Genomic DNA, 26,621 nt, shown 5'->3' with positions numbered 1-26,621 from the left:
CCAGTAGTTTTGCTTTTTACAAAGAGAAATGGTAACTCATATGCTTGCGACAGATGAGCCCCTTGACACTCATGTTCCGAGTAAGCTCAACCTAACAATTGATATTTTAAACCATTTTTTGACCAGGGGAAGCGGTATCGTGTTTTAAGATTTCTTTCCAAACCTTGAAGATAGGGTGGCAAATTTGTCAATTTTCGTCGGGCTCTGCACATTACGTGCGATCCTTTGCCCATGTCAATTAGCACATGCTGCGGTTCAAGTAAGGTACTATCAACTGGACTTACTTCTCCAGCAGAACGGGGCCATTGATGGCATCCACACGCCCATACTTCTTGTTTCGTGTAGATATATCGTAGAATTCGTCTGTGTTGTCTGCCTGCATCAACTGCACTGTCTGTTGCAACTCGTCAAGATTTTCCCGAAGTATGGGCACACCGAGGCTGTCGACAAATTGATAAAGGTACTCGACATCTTTGGTGAGAGCTAGCACGCCATGTGTATTGATTTTTTTAACTTCGGGTGAGAGTGGAAGTGCCTACATATGTCAGAAATGAACTTCTCATGTATGCGAGTATGACAGACCAAGATCATATTTGCAGCGTGACTCAGAGCGTCGAAGTATATGAGCTCCTTGATTTCGGTCGGTAGGCCGAGGAGCGTCGAGTTCATGATGTTAGAAAGGAATCTTGTCAGCGTCTGCATGTAATTACTCGGCTCTGTGGGCGGGATAGATGCCATCCAATCGTACTCTGCTGTCTCTATAAGGTCATCAATTTTAGAGTTGACAACCTCAAAGATTCGCTTTTCAGCTGCTTTCTTATTATTCCTGAACTTCTCGGTTGCATGGAGCATCACAATTTCACCCGAAGAGTTCTGTGATCTGGCCGCTGCAAGAAGCAATTCGAGCTCACGGCATGCGTGTTCAAAATGCTCTAGGTTGATAAGGATCTGCACAATCTGACCCAAATACTGGGAGGAAAGACGTTCAACAAGTGTGTCACACACTTTATTCGAAAGGAGCTCATCGAGTGCCTTGTACTATTAGCTTGTGAATAGAGTCGCGTTTCAAAACACCCACTCACTTCTTTCAGCGTCTCGTCGATCACATTAGCATGCGGGAAATCGTCATTGGCGAAGAAATAGAATTGATTCAGGAAATTACGTATATCGATGCAGCAGAGCGGGTACATTTGAGAAAATGGTAAGACGCAAGGAAACCTGCCACAGGTTAGTAAATAGGGCATCACCCAAGGCGGTTGCGCAAGGACTATTACACTTGTTCTTCGCGTGGTGTTTCTGGATTATACCAGCTAACATTCAGCACCTTCTCATATTCCTCAAATGTTTGTATGGGCATAGGCATATAATCATCGGTCGAGACAATCTTCAGCTTTTCTTAGCAATGGACAACGAAAATTCGTCGCAGTCAAGGCACACCTCTTGAAAATCGTCGCTAAACCTCTTCTTGAGAAGGTCGGCGTACTTTCTGAAAAGTGTCAACAAAAATGTATCGAAGACTCCGACAGGGAAGCCCCATGTCTACGAAACATAAATTAGTACAAAATGCTTCGGCACCCTTGAGGATCCACTCGACCGACGTTCATTGTTTGCATGAACAATGCGATAAGGTTCTTGATTTTGAGCAAACTTTCAGCGTTATCAACTTCGCGAAGTGCCCTCTGTATCAAGTTTACGGCACCTTGACACATCGAGTCCCAAAGCTCATCGACCTGGTTAATACTAGACATCAGCGTACAGAATCAAGCCCAAACACGCAGAAGATGGCCTACATCGACAGGGGATCTCAAATCTGGAATCCTTATCATGGTTGAGCGTTCAACTATCGCGAAACCCGCCATCTCTTCGAGTAAATTATGGAGACAAGCTCCATCTTCGTCAATCAAAGTTACTGATGTGGGAAGTAAAAGCTCTTTTTGATGACGACGTGTGTTGGCATATTCGAGGCGGAACGTGTCAATACGCCCTAAGGATCGATGAATATGTAGGCATTCAAGCAGTGGTGTGAAATCGACCTGAAGTTCGTCGTTCTGTAACAAATCATACTCTTCACTCTCATCGGAGACAAGTTCGATAGCAGAATTAAGCTTGAATTGACCTAGGTAGGGCAATATCTCGGCTCGTTCTTTCTGCCTTGACTTACGTAGATCGGTATGATATAGAGCTATCTCGCCGAGGTATTGGGACATCTCACGAATTCTGTACAGCCAGGTGTTCAAGTCGGACATAACTGCTTCCGCAATTATCTTCCTTGTAGCAGGCACTGAGCGTTGGATCATCTCAGCAATCTTATATTGAATGACCCCTTTGAGATGAACATTTTGTATCTCCTCAAGGGCTCGCAGGGCTGCATAGTGATTTTTTCTCGATAACAAGTCATGAATCTGGTTAGCAAGGCGTAAAACTTCAAGACAACCCTGGATTGCACGGGATGTCTCATCAATGTTCTGCCGGTGACCGCGCGACTCCACCAGTGCTCTTTTCTGCTCTGCCAATCTTTCGGTACTTGCTTGAATGGCTTGGTTCAAATCAAGGATCTCGGCTGTCAGGCTAACCGTACCTTCCCGGATGCGAAGGAGTTGATTCACTGAAGCAACAAATTCTTGGTGATTGGTGTTGCATATGGCCTCTATTTCCGTCTCCTTATCACTGGCGAACTTAGCCAGCGACTGCAGAAGCTGGGGAGTCCTATTGCCAACACTGTATTCTTTGACAGACTGGATTAGTTGATCCAGGTAGTCTGTGTCTGAGGGTGATATGATGATCTGGATTAGGGTGACAAGTAAGGTAAGCCTTGATTACTAAAGCCTATTGCTTGACAACTCACTTGGTTTAAGATATGCGAATCATTGCGGGACGATGTTGCAGGCCGCATTTTGTGCGAACGGAATTGTGGTGACTCGAACACGTGGTAGATCGTCGCGGTGTCTGAAAATGTTACTCACGTGCTTCGCTCTGTCGGTGATTGTTTTTGGTGAGGTATGTAGGTGAATGAGGAAGATGACACGATAAGATGGCGCAGGAATATGCTTGAACGCCTGCAACCTGTATGGTTACTGAAATGGCTTCCCTCCTGAGGTCGGATGTCGTTTGAGAATGATGCATACGAGAGGATACAGGTAGATAAATGCAATTATTAATGGAGGATGCCCGGACAATTCCCAGATGATGGACAATGTCGATTCTATGCTTTTAATCGTGGCTGCATAGTCACCACCGAACAAGAACTCCTTACGCGTGACAAGCAAGCCGAGGATCTTCCGCACATACGGGTCACAGCAAGCCCCCAGCGCCCCCCCTGCATCATAGGCTTATTAGGTACTCCGTACGGAGTACAGAGTGTAGACACAGGTACAATTCGCTAGCCAGCCAATCCGCTAAATACCTGTCTGTGTTCGGTAAGGCGGTGTAAATGATGCTTCCGAACACACCGCCTATTATACTAAGGTAGGCACTTTACCGCATTCTGCACGGACTTCTGCAAGCCATCAAGATACTAGGTAGGTATCGCAGTACCGGTTGCGGGCCGGATAGGGAGGGCCTGGGGCAGAGGGTCCTGACCACACTTATTATCTCTTCAACATGTATGGAGCAGATAATATTTTAGGCCAGCGATTGCCTCAGAAAGTGAGGTTTGGTGTTGACTCACGATGGGCCATCTCTACTAGCATGAAAGGTAGAACTTGGGTGTTGAAATAACTATATCAGTATCACTTGAAGTAGCCTACTTACTTATTATGACGAGAGAGTATTCCACATATTCTACTGTAGTTATACTGGCTTATATCCAAGCCAGCTTAGAAGAGCGCAGCCTAGTCTACATGAGTCTGATAAGCGGGTACTAAGTATTGAGTCTCACCTATCCTATGGTAATACGTTTGACTTCTGGGACTGTCTTCCAGCAACCTTCAAGTTGGATACTCAAGCCCGGGATATTTTGAAAATGTGGGACCACCGTCCCTGAGCCTGTCAAAGCGCCGAAATTAACAGAGGTTTGCTATGGGACTGCTAACGACGATTGTAATTCCCAATGGTTCCGAATCCAGCTTGATAGCAGGATCCTCGATACAAAGCTGATGGAGCAGTATCCGTGGTCTATGAGATCACCGATGACTGAAATGCACTACGGAATTGAGATTGGAACAAGGTATCGATAACTGTTCTCATGTGGGCCTGGTCATTTACTTGGTCATTGAATTGAGTAGAGGCGAGATAATACCTCACGGGCTCTTCTCCTGCAACAAGCCCTGAGACCGCCGACACTGCTTGATGCTGTCCTTATGGAGAGGCCCAAGTTGTTTATAGAGCGGATGAGCACCAGGAAAGATGCTCTGGCTCACGCTGTGAGTTTCTAGCTAACAAGATAGAGCAACAGTAACACTTGGCGTGATGCAAATGAAGAATTCCTACTGCTTTGACCTGCCAAAAATGCGGGAACCAAACATTAGAACTGTAAAACTATTATATGATTTTCTCACATGCTACTTACATGAATACAGACAGACCTACTGCGCCTTTCCTGTTATCACAGATCACAGCTTCCACGGACCAGACTTGAACAAGCCGTTGTTCTACCTGCTGCAGCTCTTATAGTCAATATCTGAATACTTCGAGGCGAGGTAGCACAGAGTTTTGTCAAACAGCAGTCCCTGCCTGAAATTCCAAGATCGCACGCATTGCCACTCAGAATGCGGGCAGGTAATTCTTCTCGTGGCCTGAGCAGCCCAACCTCTATGAACGATATTGATTCGGTCAATGGGTCCCCTGATACCAAGCTCACCGTGTACTCCCCCGAAGAAACAATGTCAAAAAGCCGCCGGGATACTCGTGTTCTGAATACACTCAGCGATGCTGGAGTCCACAGGCTCTGCTCTACGTAAGTGTATGAGGTCTGGCATACGAACAACCCTTCTGACACTTATAGAACATCCCCTGATCCATTCTTTGTTTCAACCTCATCAAAACGAGCCCAGCTCTCGCCGACAGCTGCGGCTTTTACCCCAACCGGAGTGACTGATAGCACAAGTATCAATAATCAATTCCGATCTTGTTCTCAGGACTTCTCCCGCATTGACTTTCTAGCAGCGGATTCCGACTCCAGACGCTTCGAAAGCAGTCTCGGGCTCATGAACCGCACAGAAAGAGACTCTTCATGCTACGGCGCCATTGGAAGCATACGCTCAACAAGGATAAAACAACTTGTCGGTACTGAGCCGGATGATACTGACAAGGAGGGTCACAGTCGCGCATTGGTCATTGAAAATGTGCCCAATAATCTCACATACATGTCCTTAGCCGGGTTTTTCAACGTGAGTCTGACCAACAGGGATCGCACTCAAGAGGGTTGCTGAGATTAATAAGAATACCACTGACTCGAGGTAGCGTCGCGAATTTGGTTCTCTCAGAGGGCCAGTCCTTTCGGAGCTGAACTCAACTGGCAAAGTCTATGTTGCATTTACTGACAGCCGTGAGGTTAGAAAAGCAATTAAGAAAGTTAACTTGCTTAGACCAGAATGGCGAGCATTCCCAATTACCGCAAAAGAGTATGTGCGGCATGCAGAACCTTCTCTTATCTCTCAAGCGTCTGATTACGAAGGTCAACTTCTTGTGACGGTCTACTTCGATGGTCGTAATCCAAATCTGAATCAACTTACCGTGGCTCGCTCTTTGGAGACCCTTGCTATGACTTTTGGTGACATTAAGTCATTCACAAATGTGCCTACGGGACAAGACAATATTGGCGAGTTCCATCTCGAGTTTTTTAATACTCGCGATGCGGAGAACGTGACAACCACATTGAATGGAACGTTGGTCGACGTATGTTTTCCTTCTTAAATGAAGCCCTGTTATACTGCTGACAACGAAATCAAAGGACTGCATTATCGAGATCAAACAGTTCAAACCCGATGTAGATACGAGGGCATGCAGGTTTACTCCAGCTACTCCCATACCCGTGAAGGAGCGTTTCACTGGAACAGAAGTTCATTTCAGCACAAATACTTCTTGGACTTCGACTCAGTCAAGTCGTACTCCTTATATGGAGCTCAGCCCTACAGGCCGTTCCACAGTCCCTCCAGGCGAGCACACTAGTCTCATGAACTGGATGTCCAGGGCTGGTGAAAGAATCATGTCTTCTCCGCGTCATGACCTCAACCGCTATGCAGATTCCCGGATGGGAAGTCAAAATTCAGTTGATATTGAACGGATTCGCCTTGGTTTGGATGTCAGGACTACGGTGCGTTCCATTACTTCCTATTCTTGGAAGCCCGGAAGCCCAGATGCTGATTAACGTGCTTGTCACAGATAATGCTTCGCAACATTCCCAATAAGATTGATCAGGTAAAGTGAAAAGAAAAGAAAAACCCTTCCGACTCACGGTACTAACAAGGAAAGACCATGCTCAAAGCTATTGTTGATGAGACGAGCCATGGGAAATATGATTTCATGTATTTGCGCATTGGTAAGACTAAATAGAATTTCCCATTGGAAGGTCACTGATCACAGCATGTCTATATTTAGACTTTGCAAACAACTGCAAGTATGACACATTGTTCGTGCAGGTCGAAATGAAGATTCTGTAACTAATAGTCTTAGTGTCGGCTATGCTTTTATTAATTTCGAAGATGTAAGTGCTATTCAACACATCATTCTCAATCGCCTGATATACAAATTTCCACATCTGACTTAGTCAGCCGATCGATATCATTGATGTTAGTACAAGCTCGAGACAGTTGTCCCCAGCAAACAACTAAAATCATGTAGTTCGTCAAAACACGGGCTGGAAGAACATGGTATGATAGTGCTATGAAACTGTCGCATTCGCTCACGCTCACAAATGAGAAGGAACTGCTTCAACAGCGACAAAGTTGCCGAGGTCTCATATGCCAGTAAGTCACCCAAAGTGACTCCTTTGAAGGAGAAGTTATTATCTGACCCCAGAGAAAGCTATTCAGGGCAAAGACTGTTTAGTGCAAAAGTTTCGAAACAGCTCTGTTATGCTAGAACATCCTTCATTCCGCCCAAAAGTTCGTATATTCTTTGCTGACACAAAGATATGAAAAGGTTTATAACCTGGCGCAGATTTTCCACACTGGTGCCGGACCTCTCGCTGGCACCGAGGATCGCTTCCCTGGACCAGACAATCCCTCAAAGATGCGGCGTAGCATCGAGAATGCAGAACATGTAGGTCAGTATATGACAAGCTATCGCTAAACTTTCTCGCATTTCTAAATATTCAGGTCTATTTGCACCTCGAGTCGGCCAACAGTATCGTGACGAGCAGCGCCGACGCCGCTCGCAGTTTGATCGTGGTACCACCGCTGCTGAACGCGAGATTGTCTTCGTTCGAACACTTGCCCCCAAACGCACATACGGTGCTGCGAATGGTCTCAGAAGTGCACCGTGTACCTATCCTGGCGTGAAATCCTGGTACGAATCGCCAGCACCTGATAGCACGCCCAAGACTTCCTGACCCTGTGTTTGGGGCAGCAGCTTGCGACCTCTGAACATGAATAGTATGAACAAGCTAGAAAACTGCGAGGGCCAGATCGCGGTCTGGTCGATCGCAAGTCATAGGAGTGAAGCGAGTGCTGGAGATGTTGACCACCTTTGAGGTTGTTGTTGATTCACGATCCTCCATTTGCAGCCCTGGCAGGGACATAACTTGTCACGAGTAAAGTTCAGAGCTAAGCCAGATTGGACGAGAAGCAGCAGCATTGCAGCACATGGACAACTTTACTATGCCCTGGTTGGCTTGGATTCAACTGCCCCGGTTTGAGTCGAGATGTTGGAGCCATTCTGTGTGAGGTTCAGGTGTTCTTCCCAGGTGTTTTCTAATACTGTTTGATAAAATGACTACAGAAACTACACAACAGAGGTAGCTGGTTTTGCTTACTAGCTGCGTCTTGGCTACTGGGTCCGAGGTCATCGACAACCAACAAAGCCGCTAAGTAAGGATCATATCTTGCTATGCAAACCGAGCGGGTTAGTGTTACTGAATGTACCGCGTACTTTGCACCTGTTGCTCCATATAGTGCTTGAACTAGAAAATACATATGCGTTTCAATCCGTCTCAACTAGAAAAGCTTGTATTGATAGGGAGATGAGGCGTCTCTGTACAGCCTATACTCAGTCACTGATATTATCAAATAGCTATCCTGCATACTTTAGTCACGGCCTTTTATTTAGCTTATCATTTGGAAAGCGCTAGCTTTGCAACTCTATGAGGGTCTGATCGCGGGTGATGGATAATGATTGGCTACTTTGAAAGGCAGTTTCTGGGTTCTGATTAGCTACTGTGAGTGATAGTAATATAACTTCTAGAATTAAGTAGCTAATAGCTAGTTATTATTTGATAGACTTGAAAGATTAAAGTTCTATCTTTCTTCTATAGTCTCTGATATAGTTTGATCTAGTACCCTTGATGAGAGCATTATTGTGGTTGATTCCAGGCTATCTGGGGAACACTATCTACACAGCAGCCAAGGCAGTGAGGTGCCAAGCTAATTATAGGGGGCCTCGGACTATATTATACCTCCCCAGCTTATAAGTAAGGTATAATAGAGAAAAAACAAAGTCAAAATAGATATGAAAATATCCTTAAATAAACATATAATATGGATGATATAGATAAGAGAAGATAAATAGGAAAACAGAGTAAAAAAACTATCTCTTAGGAAATATATCACTTAGATTAAGAAATTACTAAAGTAGAATTTTATATTAAAAATTTTTCAGATTACTTAGTTCTTTTGAATTCTTTCTAATTTATACATCCTTTCCTCTACCAATAAGAGATAAATCAAAGATCTTTTCTTCTATTTGATACTCTACTTTATCTAATATGGTGGCTGCATTGAGCGGAGTAGCCAAGCCTGCTTAGGTAGAAGGCGGTGTCAGATGTAGCTTCTTTGAACCGAACAACAGCCAAGAGGCGTCCATGTTCTTTCCCCCATAGACTAGCTTAAACGCCGACTTGGAGGGACATCACCTCAGATTGTCCTTGGATCAGGAAGTAACAAACACCATTCAAATCATTATTGCATCTTTTGTCATATAGCAGGCAAATGTACATCTTCGAGAAGTGTTATATTCTGAAGAAAAGTGTTCATACCACGACTTCAGACTTGCGCATTCCCCATCATCCACGACCTAAATTTTCCTCGACTGCATAACAATAGGCAGGTTATGGATGCAGAAAGATTAGTCGCTATACATTCAATCCTCCACCTCCTCTTTCACCGCAATAAAAACCAGCACAGCAATACGACCTGGTGGAAGTGGCTGGCAATACTGAAGCGGACAACCCGGAAACTCGCAATATCTGTCGAGCATCAGCCGTCACATACCGCAAACCAATCCTCTGCGAAGCACAAAAAGCATCTGGCACACAATATAATTCCTAGATGCTACGTGTGAGTTGATGTGCAGAATGACCGATGGCCTGTTGAAATATGCGCTGATATCTTCACAGTGTCTTCTCTACAGTTGTAGCCGACGGGCAATTCTCCACCCTAGGCACAGTACTCTTAGCTACGCTGGCCCGTCTTGCCAAAGCGATCGAAATCCGCCAGGAGCTCAAGTACTTTGCTACAGCAGCGTGGACCGCCTCTGCTCTTGGCCACAGCAGTGAGACCACCAACGAGGAAGATGTAGGGACAGTAATCTCACGAACCAGACATAACTCGGGTTTGTCGGTACGGCCAGACCTTCATAGCTCGGTAGATCAGGGTCACATGGTCAAACAGAAGAGCACGAACAAGTTGTCAAGCAATCTGGAAGACTACGAGGAGACGATCTCGAAGGAGCAAAACCAGAAAAATAAGAGGAACAAGACAAAGAAGAGGAAGGGAAAGGATGCCATCGACGACTTATTTGACTCTTTGCTGTAAGGAGGAGGATGTGTAGAATATGAAGTTCTTGGTACCTTCATTCCTTGAAAAGAGATTGTTATCAACTGTCCCTGTCGGCGAGACACCCGGTTGTTTGCATTTTCCGCTCTCTGCGCATCGTTTAGTTCAAGATGGTCAATGAAATTCAATGCACAGTTGAACAACTTCTCCGAGAAGATTCACAATAGTATGGCACAGGACAGCCCATCCTATCATATAAAGATACTTTGGCGAGAACACAGTCCAAATGAAGAGATGCGCCCTCAGTGCTGTGCAAGCAAGCATGACACACAGCAATGATGTTGCAATATGGAACGTGAGAGTAGTCATATGGGCCTTTTTCAGAGTCCAGGTTTGTCTGTGGCGAAGGTGTCGAAGGGCCGATGCCCACCATATCGGCCCGGCCCAATTGCCAACGAAAGTCAGTAGCCCCACCGCTACAACGCTGTAGCGGTCAATGCCGTTATATGCATTAGATAGGTCGATGGAAGATATGCCATTCGAACCACCGAATGCGAAGAATGTTAGGTATTGCATCAGCAGGGAAGTTATCGTCAATTCCATGTTAGACAAGTCTTTCGAAGCAAATATTTGTGCTTGCAACCTGAAAATGAAGAACAATGGAATATTCGTTGCCCGTGACTGTGTCATCAGAAATAGCGTGAGTACTTCGTGAACAACGCTCCTAGGCATTTCTAGCTGGTGTTAGCCATTATCAAAGCTAGCTGGCAGAGACTCATGAGTCTTACCTGAGGGTAATGAAAGATTATCCCGGTTTCTCTTTCTCGTGACATAAACAGTGTGCAAGACAAGTAATAATAATTCTGCGAACACAAGCTGTGAGAGGGAAACGAGGGGCACCTTGTCGAAAGCCTGCTTCAAGGCTTCCAAGTAGGTAATCCCAAGCAGCTCAGGGAAATCTGACACTACAGATCCGAGTTTAAAAATGAATGCTGTTGCTGTTACAACAATGCAAACCAAACGCCACAGCCTGGAAGAGTGATCATTGATAGAAAGATGCACATATACATCAGCGTATGTGATAGTTATCAGAGCCCAGAGAATATATAAATGAGAGGGAAGCAAACCATGTGCAATATCTGGCTCAGCCGTGAATTTTTGACCTGTTTGGTTCCAACGTCTTAGAATCCGATGAGTTGACAGCAATCCCACGGTACCATACTTGGCAATCAACGATTTCAAGGAAGGCCTTCTGCCCAGAAAAAAGGGGCTTGGAGAGGCATCAGTTTTCAATGAGACAGCTTTCACGTGTAGAAAGAATGCCCACGCTGTGAAGGCCCAGTTCCAAAACTGATGTTCTTCCTCGACATAACTGCTTGCAAACATCATACCGCCGTAGCATATCAAGAGACCAGCCAAGAATGTCCCAGAATGTAACGACCTTGATAACAGCTTGCAAACATCTGAAAGAAGTAGCGAAACGACGAGCGCCATGATACTAATGCCAATAAGAAGATGTGGAAAGTTGTAATTACTGGCAGCACTGATCAACAATTTCTGGGCCAATGGTAGAAAATGGTTAAGAGCAAGCTCCAATTTAGCATGGTCCTCAATACTGTTGGAGTTGTGATTGATACCCATTACTTGAAGCCAAGCACATTGCGCTTCGCGGATGCCGGGGAGCGGCTCAACAGTGCAGCCCTCTGGGTCTTGACCAATTTCGAAATTATGATTTGGGAAAGATTGTTCTAATCTTTTCAGCAATTGTTTGGCGTTCGAGAGCAGAATTTGAGTCCGCTGAGAACCTAGGTGAGGATATCCATAAGCCGTTGGACACAAGAGAAATGTTGGTTAGTTTTCCACTCACATAAATGCCACATGTCCAGTACGTCTGGGATAAACACGCCTAGACTGTTCAACGGGATGGGAAAGCCGAGGAGCCCTGCTAGAGTTGGAATGATGTCTGTCTGGTCGACTGTTCTATAGCATTGGAAGTCATCGGGTATGTCTACTGGAGCTTCACGACTAGGCCCTCCCATAGACTTAAACAGAGGCGATATCAAAAGAAGTGCTGGTGACGTCTCACCAGAAGATGAGCCACCATGATTCCCAGCTTCGTTCATCCCATGATCGCCACAAAGAACCAAGAGAGTTGACTGAAGGTGTTCTTCCCGCTCGATGCTAGCGTACAGCTCGCCTACGACTGAGTCCATTTCACGTTGCTTCGTAAGCATATGTGGACTAAACAGATATTAAACAGAGGCCAAAAACGCAAAATAGACACAAAGTGGTACCTTCGAGGGCCTAGTTTATGTCCAATATGGTCGAGGCCTAAGAAATGCATGATGAAAGCGGACCAGTCCTTCTGTGTGAGCTCCATGGAAACATGCCGAGTTACATTATGGTCAACCTCGGTGAAATCCTGTAAATGCGTTAGATTGGCTCTCAAAATGCGCCAGTAAAACTAGTCATTTGTTCACTTACTGAAACATAGAAGCTGGTGGTGCCATCTGCACGGTCAAACATGCCAGGAAATAGCTTAAGCCAAGTGTCGTCACCATACATAACAAGACGGCCACCTCTTGCCCTTAGTTGGGCAAGCCAAGTATCTTGAAGGGCCAATGTGGATGACATATCTGACTCTGCGATGTTAAATATCACGTCCAGAAATGACGGAGTGGATCCTGTTGTCATAGCTTTGAGACGGGGCATAGTGACGGTCGGCGAACTGGCATGGGCAGTGAACGGAAGCGCAGCGCCTGACCGAATGAGACTATTGACCTGGTTTTTAGAATGCAGCTCATCAGTGAAAACAACTGGACGATCATTGCTGACCTCTGCGTGAATGAAAATCCTGATACGTTCGAGTACACAAAATCGCTGATTCGAGACTTAGCCTAGCATCTAAGAAAATCTTGTCTGGCCATACCTTCGCAAAGCATCCACTACCATGAAGATAACTTTGTCGAAAGGAGCTTCGAACTGACTCTCCACATCTTCAGATCTCGCAAGCCCCGAAGTTAATGGCTTGTATGGAAAGAAGCCGGACGAGAAGAACGTGACAGCTATAGGTATCAGTATATTGGCGATCAGTATCGCTGAAAGTCCTGATACAGTAGCCATCCTCACTCCAGTTTCAGAGAGCCAGCCACACTGAGGCCTGGGTAATATGTGAAACGAGCAAGACTTGTCGTATCGCAACCTAAGATGCAGCTCATGAGAGAGATTGCCAATCCAGGGGCAGCGTCATTCACACTGGGTAGTTAGCCACCATATCTTTACTTTGCGGAGAAGGGTGCCCGACCATATAAGATGGAGGTGTAACGTGTATAGTTATAGTGCTGGCCCGGCTGACCGCCTTTGGGATCCACTCAGACATGTACATACTGTATACACAGTAATGAGCCTTCTGCAGATAATGGATTTCACGAATATCCCGTTGCCGACACCTCCTATAAAACTCTTAAATTACTGCTACATTGTTGGCTTGCAATTTCATCGGGCTCAGTAAGCACATGTACTTTGAGAAACAGAGGGTTGGACAGAAAATGTTTGTATTCGTGCTTGATTGTGAGCCGTCCTTGAGAACCATGACCTATCTAACACGGCAATTGACTAGACGGCTCATAATATGCAGCCAGATATACTTTAAACTCCAGAACTCCAGATGTAGTGAATCGTGATTCGAACACACGCTATGCAGGTTTCTTTATTTTCTCTTGGACATTCTCTTGGTTTTCAGAGGATGGGGGCGGAAAACGATCGACGAGCGGGGTTTCTTATTCTTCTGGACACGGCCAGACTTTTTGGAGCGACCTTGTGTAACGCGTTGTTTCTGATCAATGTCCATGTCTGTAGCGGTGAGGAGAGTCTGTAAGTATTGAACACAGTATTGATGATCACAGGAGCCGTGAGGTCATAGGTTGACTGATACCTTCATTCGAGTCTGTTACTTTTGCTTTCAATCCATCATCTGTGGTTTCATCTGTCATTCGATGCTTTGCATTAAGTCTGGTTGAGATTTTTTGTCAAGACATACCGTATTCTGTGATTTGCATTTCTACTTCTGGGTTGCCTTCACTAGGCTTCGGCTGAGCAGCAAGTTCCTGCAGCTTTCGTGAAAGTCTCTCGGTTCTTGCATCAACAGCAGGTCCGAAGACAGTAGCTCGCAGATTGGCCCTGTTACGCTTGATAACGCTGGCACGACCACTCTTCGCCATGCTGGCAAGGAACGTAAATAGTATGAATAAAGAAGAATAAAATGCGGGTGAGTCGCAAATACAAAGAATATGATAGCCTAGATATATGGGCTGCTTTCAATTGATCGTTGCAAAATTTTCTTAGATCTGGTGTGATAGACTTTCATTATCTTATCGCCCGGGAGGGGGGACTTTTTCTTCCAAGTGCTCCAACATCCTTTACTAAATCGGGTTAGATAGAATTAGGCGGCGAATCGGTCTTATGTCATCATCCTGCTCGGAGGCTTTTCACAACTCCGCAGCTACCATCGTCAGTCCAGGCCATACAGATGAGTGCTCAGGAAGACGCACCTTGCATTAGGTCTGCTCATTGCTTATCCTGTTGACTGACAGGCTACTCTTTTAAAAGCACATGGTCATAATCGAGCCAGATATTGCGATGTCTCTGATCGGTGCTGCTCAGCATCGCGCAATCATCTCGAATCATACCTCTTCCTGAGACAACACTTTGGATGCGTTTATCACAACAATAAAGAGGTTCACCAAACACTCAAAATGGCCTCCACCGCTCTATTCCACGATATTCAGAGCACTGTTGCGCTGGTTAAAACCCTGACAAATGCGCAGCTGAAGGACATCCTAAGGAATGAGGGGCTTGCAGTCTCTGGGGTGAAGGCGTCATTGCAAATCCGGATCATAGATCGTTCGTGGTGCTCCCCATTACCTTAATATTTGCTTCAAATATAGCTCATATAGCGACTATCTTTGACCTGAAACACCGCTAAAACGCTTTTCGAGAAACAATAGATATTGACAGGCTTCGAGAAGGAGGCAATATCGACAAGTATGATAGCATGAAGAAGTTCATTTATCATACAGCGCACCGGTCGATGCCAGCTCCTATAATACCTCAGCCCTCCTCCAATCAGCAATATCAGCAGCCTTCGGCCAGTCAGTCTCTGCCCACACAGCATAGATCATCACCCATGAGCATGACAGTGCCGTCGCATGTCATCACCCCAGGTATTTGAAGCTTGATGCTTCGACCCTTAAGCCTGTCAACAGCTTGAATAACTCGCCATCACTGAATAGGCCGCTTGACTTTCAAAGACAGTCCCTTCTACACGGTACTAGATCAACTCACTCCCACGGCGGAATGCAAAGGTAAGTCTGCCTCTTTTTGCGATGGTATGCCGCTAACACTGTGTATCACAAAGTACGCGAACACACACGGGACAGCGTGGAGCTGAAAGTCGTCTTTACACCCAGGGTAGCATCCAAATTGCTGGCTGACCCAAATCTGCGAGTGATGGTGTTTTGTGCCGCAGACACGGGCCTCAATCAGTATACCAAGTCGGACATAGCTTTCCCACATCAAGTTGAGCTCAAGGCAAACCTCGACGAGGTCAAAGCAAACTTGCGAGGTCTCAAGAACAAGCCGGGTACAACAAGACCGGCGGACATTACCAATTACATGCGCAGGAAAGCCGGGTACCAAAACACTGTTGTCTTAACATTTGCTCTCACTCAAAAGGTATGTCCGTAATCGGGTCTATCGATACAGTTGGCCTGATATTTTGTGGTTTTTATCACAGCCAAGCCACGTTTGCCTGCTAATACTTGGAAAGAGATTCTTTGTTCTGGTCAACCTTGTTCAGCGACATCCAGTAGAAGAGCTTGTTACCGAACTCAAGAGAAGGAAAACAATCTCGAAAGAACAAGTACTGCGAGAAAGTATGCACTCTTTTACAGCCATAATTTGACCTGAGACACTTTAGCTAAAAGCTTACAGTGAGGAGCAAAGCGGATGACACAGAAATCGTTGCCACTTCGAGCGTGATGTCACTCAAGTGTCCTTTATCACACACCAGGATTGCGGTTCCCTGCCGCTCGGTCATTTGCACTCATAATCAGTGCTTTGACGCGTCCTCGTTCTTACAATTACAGGAGCAAGCCCCGCAATGGTTGTGCCCCGTGTGTTCCAAAGCAACTAGTTTCGAGTCACTGCAGATAGACCAGTAAGTATAACTACCAGCCACTGTGCAGGCGGGGAAGATTTTAGAAGTGTGCTTATTGATCATCTCTCAGATATGTGGATGATATACTCCAAACGACTCCGTTGGATGTTGAGCAGGTGATCATTGAGCCAGATGGTAAATGGTCTAATCCGAGTTTCGAAGGAATGAAGAAAGCTGGCCAATCCACACCAACGACAAACGATGACGACGATTTGATAGAAATCCAGGAACCTGGGATGGTACCCATAAAGCAAGAGAGTCTTCCTGCTGTCAACCTGACGCTGCAGCAGACACCACATCAGTCACGTGAACATTCTACAGTCTCGTCTACAGTGCCCTATGTTAACAAGCGTCCTGTAGCCCAGGTGATCGATCTTACTGGCAGCGACAATGACGACGGTGTCGACGATGATCTGCCTGTCAGACCGACCAAACGGCCCGCGCTGGGTGAAATCGGAAGGAGCTTACTCCACCAGGATTATCATGACTCGTACAGTCCTGGTCTTATAGCTGGAAGAAATCTCACGTTATCTAGTCCGCCCAGCCCTGGGTATCCAAGCCAGGCAGGTGATTTTTAAATCATCAAAGTACTGAAGTTTCCTTGCATGGTGTCACGGCGCATTTGGGATTTTTAACCGGCTACATCTCGAGGGATCGTTCGGTGCTTGGACTGGCCAAGAAACATTGCTTTCGTTTTCGCAATGCACTTAAATTGATATTCAGACATGGTAATTCGCATGAGCTGCATTACGCTACGCCATATGTCGAAGTTGAGCATCGCAATAGAAGCTGTGAGCTTTATGTTATTCCTTGGCATACTTGCAGCAAAGAATACACAGTCATTGTATTATTCAACGGGGAAGTGAGTTAGATTTTTGCTTGGCCGGCTCACAAGCACTTCATCCATCCTTGGCTGCAAAACGACGAATGGCTGCATGGTTCCTTATTGATTTTCTTGGTTGAATGTACGGTAATGAAATACAGTAGATTCAATACGGGCCATGTCTGGCTAGGAGAGCCGGAAGGCGCGTAATCTGTACAGTACGGAGTGCAGACAGCCTACTCCGCAAGTTACCTACACTGTCAGTGTAAGGTCAGCCAATTCCACGTTAACTACAACCAACCCTGACTGGCTTTGACCACCTATTGCTACCTACTTCATCCCCTTCCTCTCACCCGTGACCTTGTGGGCGAGGCAATCGACCCTCAGCTTCCTATAGTTCCTCAACCCAAGGCTGAGAATTCATTCACTGAACTACCTTTTCTTGACTTCCAATTTGTTCCGCTTACAAACGCAAGATTAACCGCACTTGGTAGAATGTCAGTGGAATCTTCCGACCTTCTCACCAACCATGCTCCCGAATCGCATCCCCGTCTTCTCGGCGCCTCGTGTCTGGATCTTCTCTTGATTGAGCTCGTGCCTATGGCCGAGCGATTAACGAAAGAGCTCACCACAGACGACAATGCATTGGACGATGAAGAAGCCAGAGAAGCGATGTTTTTTCGACTCGAATCTCTCGGTTATAGAGTTGGACAAGGTCTTGCTGAACGGTACGATCCCTCCGAGTGCCACGGTCAAAAGACTGTGTCATAGGGAAGGGGGAGGCATGGCCTGCATAGTACGTTGCGGTCGCTTTGTGTATACTAATAGTTCAACTTGACTCGGCAAATAGATTTGCTAGAGACCGTCCACGCTTTGTGGACAACTTGGATGTGATCAAGTTTCTTTGCAAGGATATTTGGACGGTTCTCTTCAAGAAACAAGTCGATAACCTGAAGACAAATCACCGAGTAAGCACCGAATACATGGCATCAATACGAAGCAAAGCAAATTGCTAAAATCTAATAATGGCACAGGGTGTATATGTGTTAACCGACAATGCATTTCGGCCGTTCTCCAGGATGAGCACGTCTGTCAGAAGTGAATCGGTGTCCATGGCTCAAGCGGTATGTGGCCATGCATGCCTCTCGGCCAAGCAATTTCAAACTACGTACTAATATTATTAAACTTCCGCAGTATCTGTGGTTTCCATGTGGCGTCATCCGCGGAGCGCTCTCAATCTTGGGCATTTCGACCATCGTTCAAGCAGAGACCGCGGAGTTGCCAGGGGCTACGTTTCAGATTAAAACCGTCAATCAGAAATCCTGAACGATCGATCCTGTTCCCTTTCACAACTGACAGTGAACATTGACTGCTTCATGGAGCTGAAGTACCACCTACGATATCACGAGGTCTACAGGGCTCAACATTCTGCTAGTATATGGTGCAATTGCCTATGAACTGCTATTGAAGCCGACAGCCGGGCATAAAATACATATTGCTCGGCTGGGGTGGGGAACATCTGTTGTACTTCAGAGTCACGATCCTAATTTGCAAGCTACCGCGCCTACTGTGTCAACTTATTCTTCATTTCGTCCTTCAGAGCCTATCTTCAAGGGGTGACAACGATCAGCGATACTCTATCCATGTCCGTGTCCGTGAACGATGAACGAATCAACCGGAAGGTGTCTTTCAGGAGAGACAAGTGTACGGTATCAACAAAACATCGACTAGCGGATAGGGGACTGATAATCATGCGCAGGGATGGGCGAAATTACTTTGGTGGGGGGTTCTTAATGAAGTCGATGCCCTTCTCGATGTTGCCTTTCAGACCCTTGTTGCAAGCCTCCAAGAGCTTCTTCTCCTGGTCTGTAATTCCATCCAAAGCGTTGATTGCCTTCTCTGCACCATTCTCCTATTTTGTAAAATTAGAACCAGTCACATATTTCCCTGCGATTAGGAGTCGGACTCACCCCAAGTGCCACAAGAGTAGAGAAGAATTCGACACCTGTTGCCTTAACAAGCTCGTCACCGCCAGGAACTCCAGGCAGATACACAAATGTGGGCTCCACAATGCCCGCCTGGCCCTTGGAAGCCTTGATCACGCTCTCGGCAAATCTAAGATGATAAGAGTTAAGCTTGGATTATGCAGCATTGTAGAGATGACAAGAAACCAGACCTGAAACCAGCGAAAGCCATGGACAGAGTAGCGGAGCCAGCGCCATCCTTGGCCTTCACAACTTCATCCCCACCGAATTGGACACCTGATATAGCGTAAGCGCACAGTTCGAGAGAGGTCGATGATAGAGGTGGGAATGACTCACGATTGATTAAGGCATCATACTTGTCTGATGGGATCTCAAAGGCTGGTGTAGCCTTGCTGAAGAGAGGGACAATGGTTTCTCCGGAGTGGCCACCCACAACTGGAATCCGAACAGCGGATGGGTTCTTCTGACCTGAGAATTCTTGAGTAAAAGTCTCCGCACGTACAACATCCAAAGTAGTCACGCCAAAGAGGCGCTTGGGGTCGAAGACGCCAGCGGCTTTGAGCACTTCTGCAGCAATGGGAACCGTTGAATTGACAGGGTTGGAGATGATCAGAACGAACGCCTTGGGACAGAATTCGGCGATCCCCTTGACTAGATCCCGCACAATACCAGCGTTGATCTTGAAAAGGTCATCACGGGTCATTCCGGGCTTGCCTGTCAGATGAGCCCGACATTAGTGCACCATGAGTTCGAGAGTTGGAAAGAGACTCACGTGGAATTCCAGCAGGAATTACGACGATATCCGCCCCACTGAGAGCATGCTTCAAGCCATCATCCTTGGGTAAATAGCCGGTGATTTTCTGCGGGAGAAACAAGTCGAGGGTAATCAGCAATTTTTCTACGACATTTAAGCTCCATGATTCTGGGTACCTACAGCGACGGAAGAGATGTGGGAAAGATCCGCGGCGACACCCGGTGTATTGACGACGTCGTAGAGCGCAAGTTCATCGACGAGCGGGGAAGTCTTCAGTAAGAGAGACAGAGGCTGCACGATCAGAAAGCAGAGTAAGGATAGTTAGTCGAGGGTGCACGGGATGGTTGAGGGGGAATTCTTGGTTATGGAGAACCAGACCTGGCCGATACCGCCCGAGGCGCCAAGAACAGCTGTTTTTGTTAGTGAAGCGTCAGTGCATGTCGACTAGGTGTTTGATGCCATGTTGTCATCCCCCGTTCAGTCAACACTAGGACGAGATAGGGATAGAGGCAGAGGCAAGTGGTTAAGCAACTCACCCGCTTTAACCATCTTGAATAAGGTGGAGTCTGGAAAGAGGATCGCTGCTAAGAGATAGTGTGAGTGAGAGGTGTTGGGGAAAAATATAGAAATAGATTCTTCGAAGGGATAAGTCAGAAGGTGATGGAGGATGGAGGTGGGGGAAGCTTTGGATTGATAAAAGTACCAGTGGGGTAAGTAGGTGATAGTGCGGTCGGATTTCACGGTGAGCATGTGAGGGAAAGTGCTTTCCTGTCCGAAGCTTTGGAATTTGGGGCTGGGACCTTGGAGCTTGATTGGAGCTTGAGAGGGGGAGAGAGAGAGGTGGGGAGGGGGAAGCGCGGTTGTGATTTTTGGCGCGGGGTAGTGTGAGAAGAGGGGTTATAGGTAATAGCCGTGGGGAAAGGAAGAAGGGTAAAGATTTAAAGAGAAAAGGAGATGAAGATGACCCTCTCGGATACAGAGTCAGGGACAGACGGTAAATTAGCTGAGTATTGCGAGAAGAAGCAGAAGCAGATAGCAGGGAGTCATCGACCAAAGAACAATGTGGAGAGAACTTACTTATTCTTCCGTGTACGGAGTCTTCCGTATTGTACGAGGCAATAGACACAGCCGGAAAGTGAAGGAGGGGTCGGCTTGAGTTATATACTCTTGAATAGCCCAACCAGCTAAGCTGGCCTTGGTGAACATCATCACATGTGGGGGACAAGAGGGAAGCTAACTCTCCCAGAAGACGTAATGCCAAAGTACAACTGGGTATATGAGGGCGAAGGGTATACTGTACATATCCCCCTACTTTGTTTCTATGACTCTGGGAACTTCAGCCATCAAGAACAACAGATCAACCCGAGGTAACTCTTTCTCTCGGGAACTTCATTATTATCGTCATCCCCGGGCCAACATCCTTACTAAGTCCTGGATAGGTCCGTCGTCGTCCGAAGTCTTCCCTGTTCCATTGCCGATGTAGCCCTCAATCTGGATTTCTGCTCGCCCAAGCTGCCGGCACAATCGTTATCGGTACGCGCATATCCATCTATTGAAAAGGAGTCTTGTTCTTCCGGCGATAGTCGACTTCGGAAAAAGGCGGATCACTCAGTCCCCAATCCTACGGCAAATGCACGGCTGTTGTTGGCGTACCGGGCAGCATCATCGGTTATCACATGTCTTTGCTCCGATATGTTTCATAGGTTCTGCACGAGAATTGTCATCACTCGCAGCCCCCCAACCTCAATAGAATTGTTCTCCAGTGAATAAGCAATCGCGCATACCACCTAAAAAGTAGGTTACCCCCCTTGATGCGGTGTGGGGGAAGTTTTGTACTTTTTATTGACATTTTTACTTTTTCATTTTGCGGATTATCTTATATCACATGGCCGGTGGTGGTCTTCATAGTAGCGAAATCATGCTACAATACCCAGGTGCTTCCGCCTTCAAGCTGACACAGCCCGGTTATGGTTTATGCACCGTCTTCGGTGAATCCAACCTTAACGGCCCTCTTGCTACTATTCTTGCTTACTCCTGGTCCTTCTCTGCGGCCTTCTTAGCCTGGGCGCCACGAAGCTTCTGGGGACGAGACTCCTTCTTGGGCTTCTGAGAGCGGCGGATAGCGCTCACACGGGCGACAGCGACCTCACGGAGATCAGCACGGTAGCCATTCTTAGCGGTCTTGGCGGCAACACCCTTGTAGATCCTAAGTAGAGAGAGCACAGCCAACAGTCAGCCATGCGTGTTGCCCTGGACATAATAGATCGGTAGAAAGTGATTGGTAGGCGGTGGCGCCAACTTACTTGCGGGTAGAGGCGCTGGGACCGTAGCTCACGGTGACGATGTTCTTCGCGGGCTGCTGGGGGTTGGACTTCTTGGTAAGGACGACGACGCCGCCGTTCTCGGTGGCCTGGACACCAATGGCCTTTTTCAAAACATCAGGAGGTTTCTTCGCGGAGCAAAGGAGGCAAAGTGTGAGCTACCTTGTTGGTGGCATAGCCAGCGTACTAATATTGAAAATAGCATTAGCACTAGAAACGCGAGGCTAGCCCTCCCCCGTGGAACTCATACCTTGAAAGATTGCTTGTTCTGCAGGTTCAGAGGGTCGCGGGAGAACTGAGAACCACCGCCGCTGTTACGCTTGACCAGGAAAGCATTCTGGTTGCCTGTTCCAAAATTCACGAATTAGCCGGGTTTCGAAGAGATGGCAAGGCCGTGTGATGGATGGCGGTAGGCAAATTCTCAGGCCTTTCAATGGATAATCTCTCTTTCTTGCCCAGTGCTGTGCGAGAGGATGGTGACGTACGGGTAATCTGCCAGACGAGATCGCTGGAGACGTTGGTTCTATCGGCGGCCATTGTGAAGATAGCGTGGGAAGCTTGAGGGTATGTGTGGCAGGTCGAAGTCGGCGCAAATCCGTTCAGTATATACGACTCTTGCCTCCAATACTAATAGCCCTGTGTGTGTGCCAATGCCAAGAATGGCAGCGCTGGAAAAGGCTCGCTAAGCAGGCCACTTTAGGAATAGACCAGCTTGTATGTGGAGCTTGAGGGGGGCATACTGGCATCGTTTCTATGCCTCATAAACATGGCACGTAACAAGGCTTCCCGCAGGCATCAGCATTCCTGGTTCGCATGTACCGTCAGGAGCGTCTGCACGGTCCACGTTGGCAGTCTGCCTTCCCATCCCCACACGTTCTTGCTTTGTGCCATCCTATTATCAGTTTTGTCTATGTAGCCAGTGGCTCGTAGCCGCTTTTGCTATTTTCGTGGCGGAGTTATCAATCCAAAGGAAGAAAAATCGGAGGGAAAGAGAAAGGCTTTGTCAATTCGTCTGTCAACCAGCAAGCTCTTCGGATCATGGCCTACTACCTACTATTCTTTCTCACTTTCACCGTTATAATTAGCGGCAGTGGTATGCCTGGACCTTCAATTCATATGTTAGCCAGGTACCGAATCGAGTCTAATTTACCAGCAGTACTCTACCTCACTCGTTCTCGATGGCTGCCTTTAGTCCCAGTGCCTGACTATATCTATCATCGTCTTCCTTCCACTTTTGCCGGTGATGCCGAAGCTGGCTTCACATCTAGTCAGTTCGATCTTTCTGCAAACATCGCAGAGAGCGACAGCCGAGCTGGCTTAGACAATCTGGCCAAACGCCACATACAGAAAATCATGCGTCGGCAGAGAGTCGATTTCGATGAAGCTCGTCGCCTATACATGGAGCAACGCTTTGCGAAAAACAATATTGATTCTGATGGTCGGCCAACAGATCCCAAATTCGTTTCCTTCTCCTGACCGTGTATCGAACAAGCTCAAGTCTCTAAGGTTATTGTCGCCTCTCACATATTAATTTGTCTTTGCTCGCGTGCAGACCATACAAGCATACTGGTAGTCCGCGACTCTACAAGGCATTATTTGAGAATCGCTAAATGCTCCTTGGTCTTGTGTCTGGTGTACAAAATGCTAAATGCTCTCCGCATCAAAGTTCGATATCATTGCCGTAATCGTCAACAACAGATCGTTGAATGGATACGTATGGCACTTCTAGTGCACCGTTTCTTCCCTTACGCATGTCTATGATGGGTGGCACGGACTGAGGAATATGGTTCTATGCATCGGACCAGATCATAATCGGAAATGGATTAATAGCAGGCCGATGCAAGAGGGGCGCTTTGAGGATGGCGCACGACTTTCACAACTGAGAATGGAGAGTCCAGACGCGTACTGTAAAATAAATCCCGTGGGCGCGAGGAGCTGTCCGGCCAAACCAGCTGTTGTCATTTAGATGTTTGCTTGACCATTAACAATTATGATACCGAGGCTCAACGACCTCGCCCATAGCTAGGTTGTTGGAAGCCTGGTGGCAAGGGGGGCGGAGGGCCCGGGGTCCCCGAAGCAGGACTGTAACCTGGCTGTGCAAATCCTGGTGGAGGTGCTGTCTGAACAGGGTAAGGTGGTTGTTGACCGGAGCTATTGTAACCCGTGGGAAGAAAGGCCTGCGGCCCTCCATAACCGGCTTGCGAAGGCGGAGGCCGTGCGGGTAAACCTGGCGGCGGGTTGGCTAATGATGTAGGAGGATGGATCGTTCTATTCGGCTGAGGCGTATTCTGAAAGCCAGATGTCGGAGGCGGAGGCGGCACGCCCCTTCCCATACTTAAATCGGGCGGACCAGTGCTAACGGGTCGGGAGTTGTCGCCACTGGCCATGCCTGTTGCTACCATAGGAGTACTAGGTCCGGAGAAATGCGCTGGGAGCGGCTGGGTCGGCGGGCGCACATTGTGTTTACGAGCCTGCGCCGCTAGCATTCGCTCCGCCTGGTCTCCGTGTCGCTCACCCTTGCCGTCCTTCTTGTATGCATACTGGACTGAGACCTGTTTGTTCATCAGATACTGGCCGTTCATGTTCACTATGGCGGCATCTGATGATTCGAAGTCTGCAAACGACACGAACCCATAACCCTTTGACAAATTATTATCATCTCGTGCGATCTATGACAAGAAAAAAGTGTCGGTTAGCTTGCCAGTACTGATGATTACATCGTGCGACGGAGAACGATCGAGAATAGGGACGCATGCATGCCTTTGGTAGAGTGACCAAGTTCCCAAAACGGCTGAAAGTATCATAAAGAACCTGCTCTGTCACCATGGGGTCGAGGTTGCCGACGAACAGCTCGGCACCGATTTCCACGGACTTCTGCTTGTCGGCGGATGCCTTGTTCACACGTATGGGCTTTCCGTACAGGCGAATCCCATTCATGATACGTGAAGCATACTCAGCATCCTCTTCACTGATGAACTCCACGAATCCATAGCCCTGATGTGACTGTGTAACTCGATCTTTTGGCAGGTGAACGTTGACGATGCGCCCGGCTTGAAGCATTAGCTCCCATACTAGGCTATCAGTGACCCGCTCATCGAGATTTCCGATGTAGACGGTGGCCTCTTTATCTTGCTCCCTATGTGGTTGACCAGTAAGTCTGAGCACATGAGCTTGTAATGGAAGCAGAAGACACCACCTACCAATGTCTTGCGCCGGACATTGCGCGTGTGGTAAGAAGCCGTTGGGAACCCCTTCAGTGAATAGACAATCGAATGGCTGGCGGATATGGGGAGACAAGCTAACAGGGTTGGACGAAATCGCGTGCTTGTAGTCTTGACTAGATACGTTTAGAAGCGTGGAACCTTGTTCTAGAAAGGGGAGGCGATGAGGCGGAGGAGGGATCGATCGTCAGGTCGCGTTGGAGACAGAAAGCGTTCGTCGGCGGAGCGGTACGTTTCTGTTAGCCCCGGAAAACTTTGAGCTCTACTTCTTCCCCGTCATCCGTCACCACTCCAAACCAAGCAGCATACCGGTTACACGCGTCTTTGTTTCGCTTCTGGGCTTTTTCAGTTCTAGCCTTTACCCCTCCTGCACCTCTGCTCAACTCGAAATCTTACCCGTGGACCAGGAACCTGTTAATCGCTCAACATGGTCCAGTTCTCCGAAGAGACTAAGGTGAGGGCTTATTCCTCATCCGTATGATTTGCGCTTTGTATGCTTACACAAAGGCTTGTCCTTCCTAGGAGCGTATCTCCAAGGTGATCGATGTCTCCAGAGTTGCTATCCACTAGTGAGCTATTCCTCGAGTTTCCCATTTCCAATTTGACCGAATCTGACGGTTGTCTTCGTACTAGTGGATATCTCCCTCTGATCATTTACCTCGGTATGAAGCTGCTGCCACGGACCCAGTCTCTGCTGAGAGCAACAAATAAAGGCCTGATACTGACTTTGCCTCGACAGGCTACACTTATAGCGAGCCTAGGCCTTCTCTATTCAAGTATGATCGAGACCTGCCTGTCGAGATTCTTCCAATCCATACAACCTGGCTAACAACATGGCACATAGGCTTTTCTCTCCGCTTGCATAAATTTGCGAGCAGATTGATTGAGTTGCATGGGAGAGTGAGCCCCCAGAAAATTGGCACCTGATACCCTATTTCTTCTGTCTAGGACGCGCATGAAATTGGCTGCAAATGGGGCATTCGAAGGGGCACCTCCTTCTCTTTCTTGCCGGCCGGGAGATATGAACGAGATTTCAAGGAGTCTTCCGTCGATAAATGTGTATCTCTAAACTTCATGTCGTGGTTTGTAGTTTTCTTCTTTGGTTTGTTGGAGGGTTGGTTCTTGCGAATAACTTCATTACTTGGTTCTTACCTGCTCTCTTTTCTTCCTTTCCTTTCCTTTCCCAAGTAGGATGATAGGAGTGAGGAACAAATATGCAACAGCTCTCAGAAATAGACGAAGCCTGGGGTTTCATCAGTTTATTCATCTTCTGGATGTTAAGATACATTCCTCGCCTCGTTTTTGATGCTCATTTTAGTCGCCGGAAATCGCTCTTACTCCTAGTCTTGTTACCGCGGCCTCGGCCCGTCATGCACAAACCACGCAAACTCAAGCCCAGGGCCCGGACTGACATTTTCGTAGTCGCTCTGC

The 26,621-nt window shown here is 47.2% G+C and overlaps 7 protein-coding genes across 7 annotated transcripts; 3 read left to right on the top strand and 4 right to left on the bottom strand.

Moving 5' to 3' along the window:
- Positions 1-144: 144 nt before the first annotated feature.
- On the bottom strand, positions 145-13,254 carry BP01DRAFT_371859 (putative exocyst complex component Sec15; the record flags this gene model as incomplete). Its single annotated transcript, XM_025576695.1, has 15 exons — positions 145-223; positions 285-535; positions 583-1,032; positions 1,083-1,218; positions 1,275-1,384; positions 1,438-1,539; positions 1,599-1,730; positions 1,791-2,735; positions 11,178-11,512; positions 11,737-12,110; positions 12,164-12,291; positions 12,354-12,642; positions 12,705-12,749; positions 12,799-13,055; positions 13,225-13,254. The coding sequence occupies 15 exons, from the start codon at positions 13,252-13,254 to the stop codon at positions 145-147; spliced, it is 3,663 nt and encodes a 1,220-aa protein (XP_025434282.1).
- A 1,369-nt stretch (positions 13,255-14,623) lies between these two features.
- Positions 14,624-18,235, top strand: BP01DRAFT_371857 (uncharacterized protein; the record flags this gene model as incomplete). The annotated part of the gene is made up of 10 exons (XM_025576694.1): positions 14,624-14,771; positions 14,876-15,091; positions 15,286-15,602; positions 15,697-15,802; positions 15,861-16,086; positions 16,157-16,636; positions 17,404-17,637; positions 17,760-17,877; positions 17,944-18,033; positions 18,104-18,235. 10 exons carry the CDS (start codon positions 14,624-14,626, stop codon positions 18,233-18,235), a joined length of 2,067 nt encoding a protein of 688 aa, XP_025434281.1.
- A 445-nt stretch (positions 18,236-18,680) lies between these two features.
- BP01DRAFT_363462 (malate dehydrogenase) lies at positions 18,681-20,197 on the bottom strand (the record flags this gene model as incomplete). Its single annotated transcript, XM_025576280.1, has 8 exons — positions 18,681-18,821; positions 18,880-19,024; positions 19,086-19,170; positions 19,231-19,608; positions 19,667-19,754; positions 19,829-19,939; positions 20,027-20,058; positions 20,185-20,197. 8 exons carry the CDS (start codon positions 20,195-20,197, stop codon positions 18,681-18,683), a joined length of 993 nt encoding a protein of 330 aa, XP_025434280.1.
- Positions 20,198-21,676: 1,479 nt separating this feature from the next.
- Positions 21,677-22,506, bottom strand: BP01DRAFT_363461 (60S ribosomal protein L28; the record flags this gene model as incomplete). Its single annotated transcript, XM_025576279.1, has 5 exons — positions 21,677-21,854; positions 21,952-22,073; positions 22,132-22,155; positions 22,220-22,314; positions 22,455-22,506. The coding sequence occupies 5 exons, from the start codon at positions 22,504-22,506 to the stop codon at positions 21,677-21,679; spliced, it is 471 nt and encodes a 156-aa protein (XP_025434279.1).
- Positions 22,507-22,785: 279 nt separating this feature from the next.
- Positions 22,786-23,598, top strand: BP01DRAFT_181097 (DUF2015 domain-containing protein). Its single transcript, XM_025570869.1, has one exon. It carries the CDS (start codon positions 23,008-23,010, stop codon positions 23,443-23,445), a length of 438 nt encoding a protein of 145 aa, XP_025434278.1. The 5' UTR covers positions 22,786-23,007; the 3' UTR covers positions 23,446-23,598.
- A 355-nt stretch (positions 23,599-23,953) lies between these two features.
- BP01DRAFT_181095 (U2 snRNP complex subunit HSH49) lies at positions 23,954-25,461 on the bottom strand. Its single transcript, XM_025570868.1, has 3 exons — positions 25,170-25,461; positions 24,730-25,105; positions 23,954-24,638 (listed from the first exon to the last, which is right to left on the bottom strand). The coding sequence occupies exons 1-3, from the start codon at positions 25,187-25,189 to the stop codon at positions 23,973-23,975; spliced, it is 1,062 nt and encodes a 353-aa protein (XP_025434277.1). The 5' UTR covers positions 25,190-25,461; the 3' UTR covers positions 23,954-23,972.
- A 150-nt stretch (positions 25,462-25,611) lies between these two features.
- Positions 25,612-26,457, top strand: BP01DRAFT_354147 (mitochondrial import receptor subunit TOM7). The gene is made up of 3 exons (XM_025574362.1): positions 25,612-25,644; positions 25,713-25,759; positions 25,824-26,457. Exons 1-3 carry the CDS (start codon positions 25,618-25,620, stop codon positions 26,017-26,019), a joined length of 270 nt encoding a protein of 89 aa, XP_025434276.1. The 5' UTR covers positions 25,612-25,617; the 3' UTR covers positions 26,020-26,457.
- Positions 26,458-26,621: the final 164 nt, after the last annotated feature.

The sequence above is a fragment of the Aspergillus saccharolyticus genome, assembly GCF_003184585.1.
Source record: "Aspergillus saccharolyticus JOP 1030-1 unplaced genomic scaffold BP01scaffold_5, whole genome shotgun sequence".
Taxonomy (NCBI): Eukaryota; Fungi; Ascomycota; class Eurotiomycetes; order Eurotiales; family Aspergillaceae; genus Aspergillus; species Aspergillus saccharolyticus.
The sequence above is the reverse complement of the archived record's forward strand: the minus strand, read 5'-3'. Positions and strand labels throughout refer to the sequence as shown.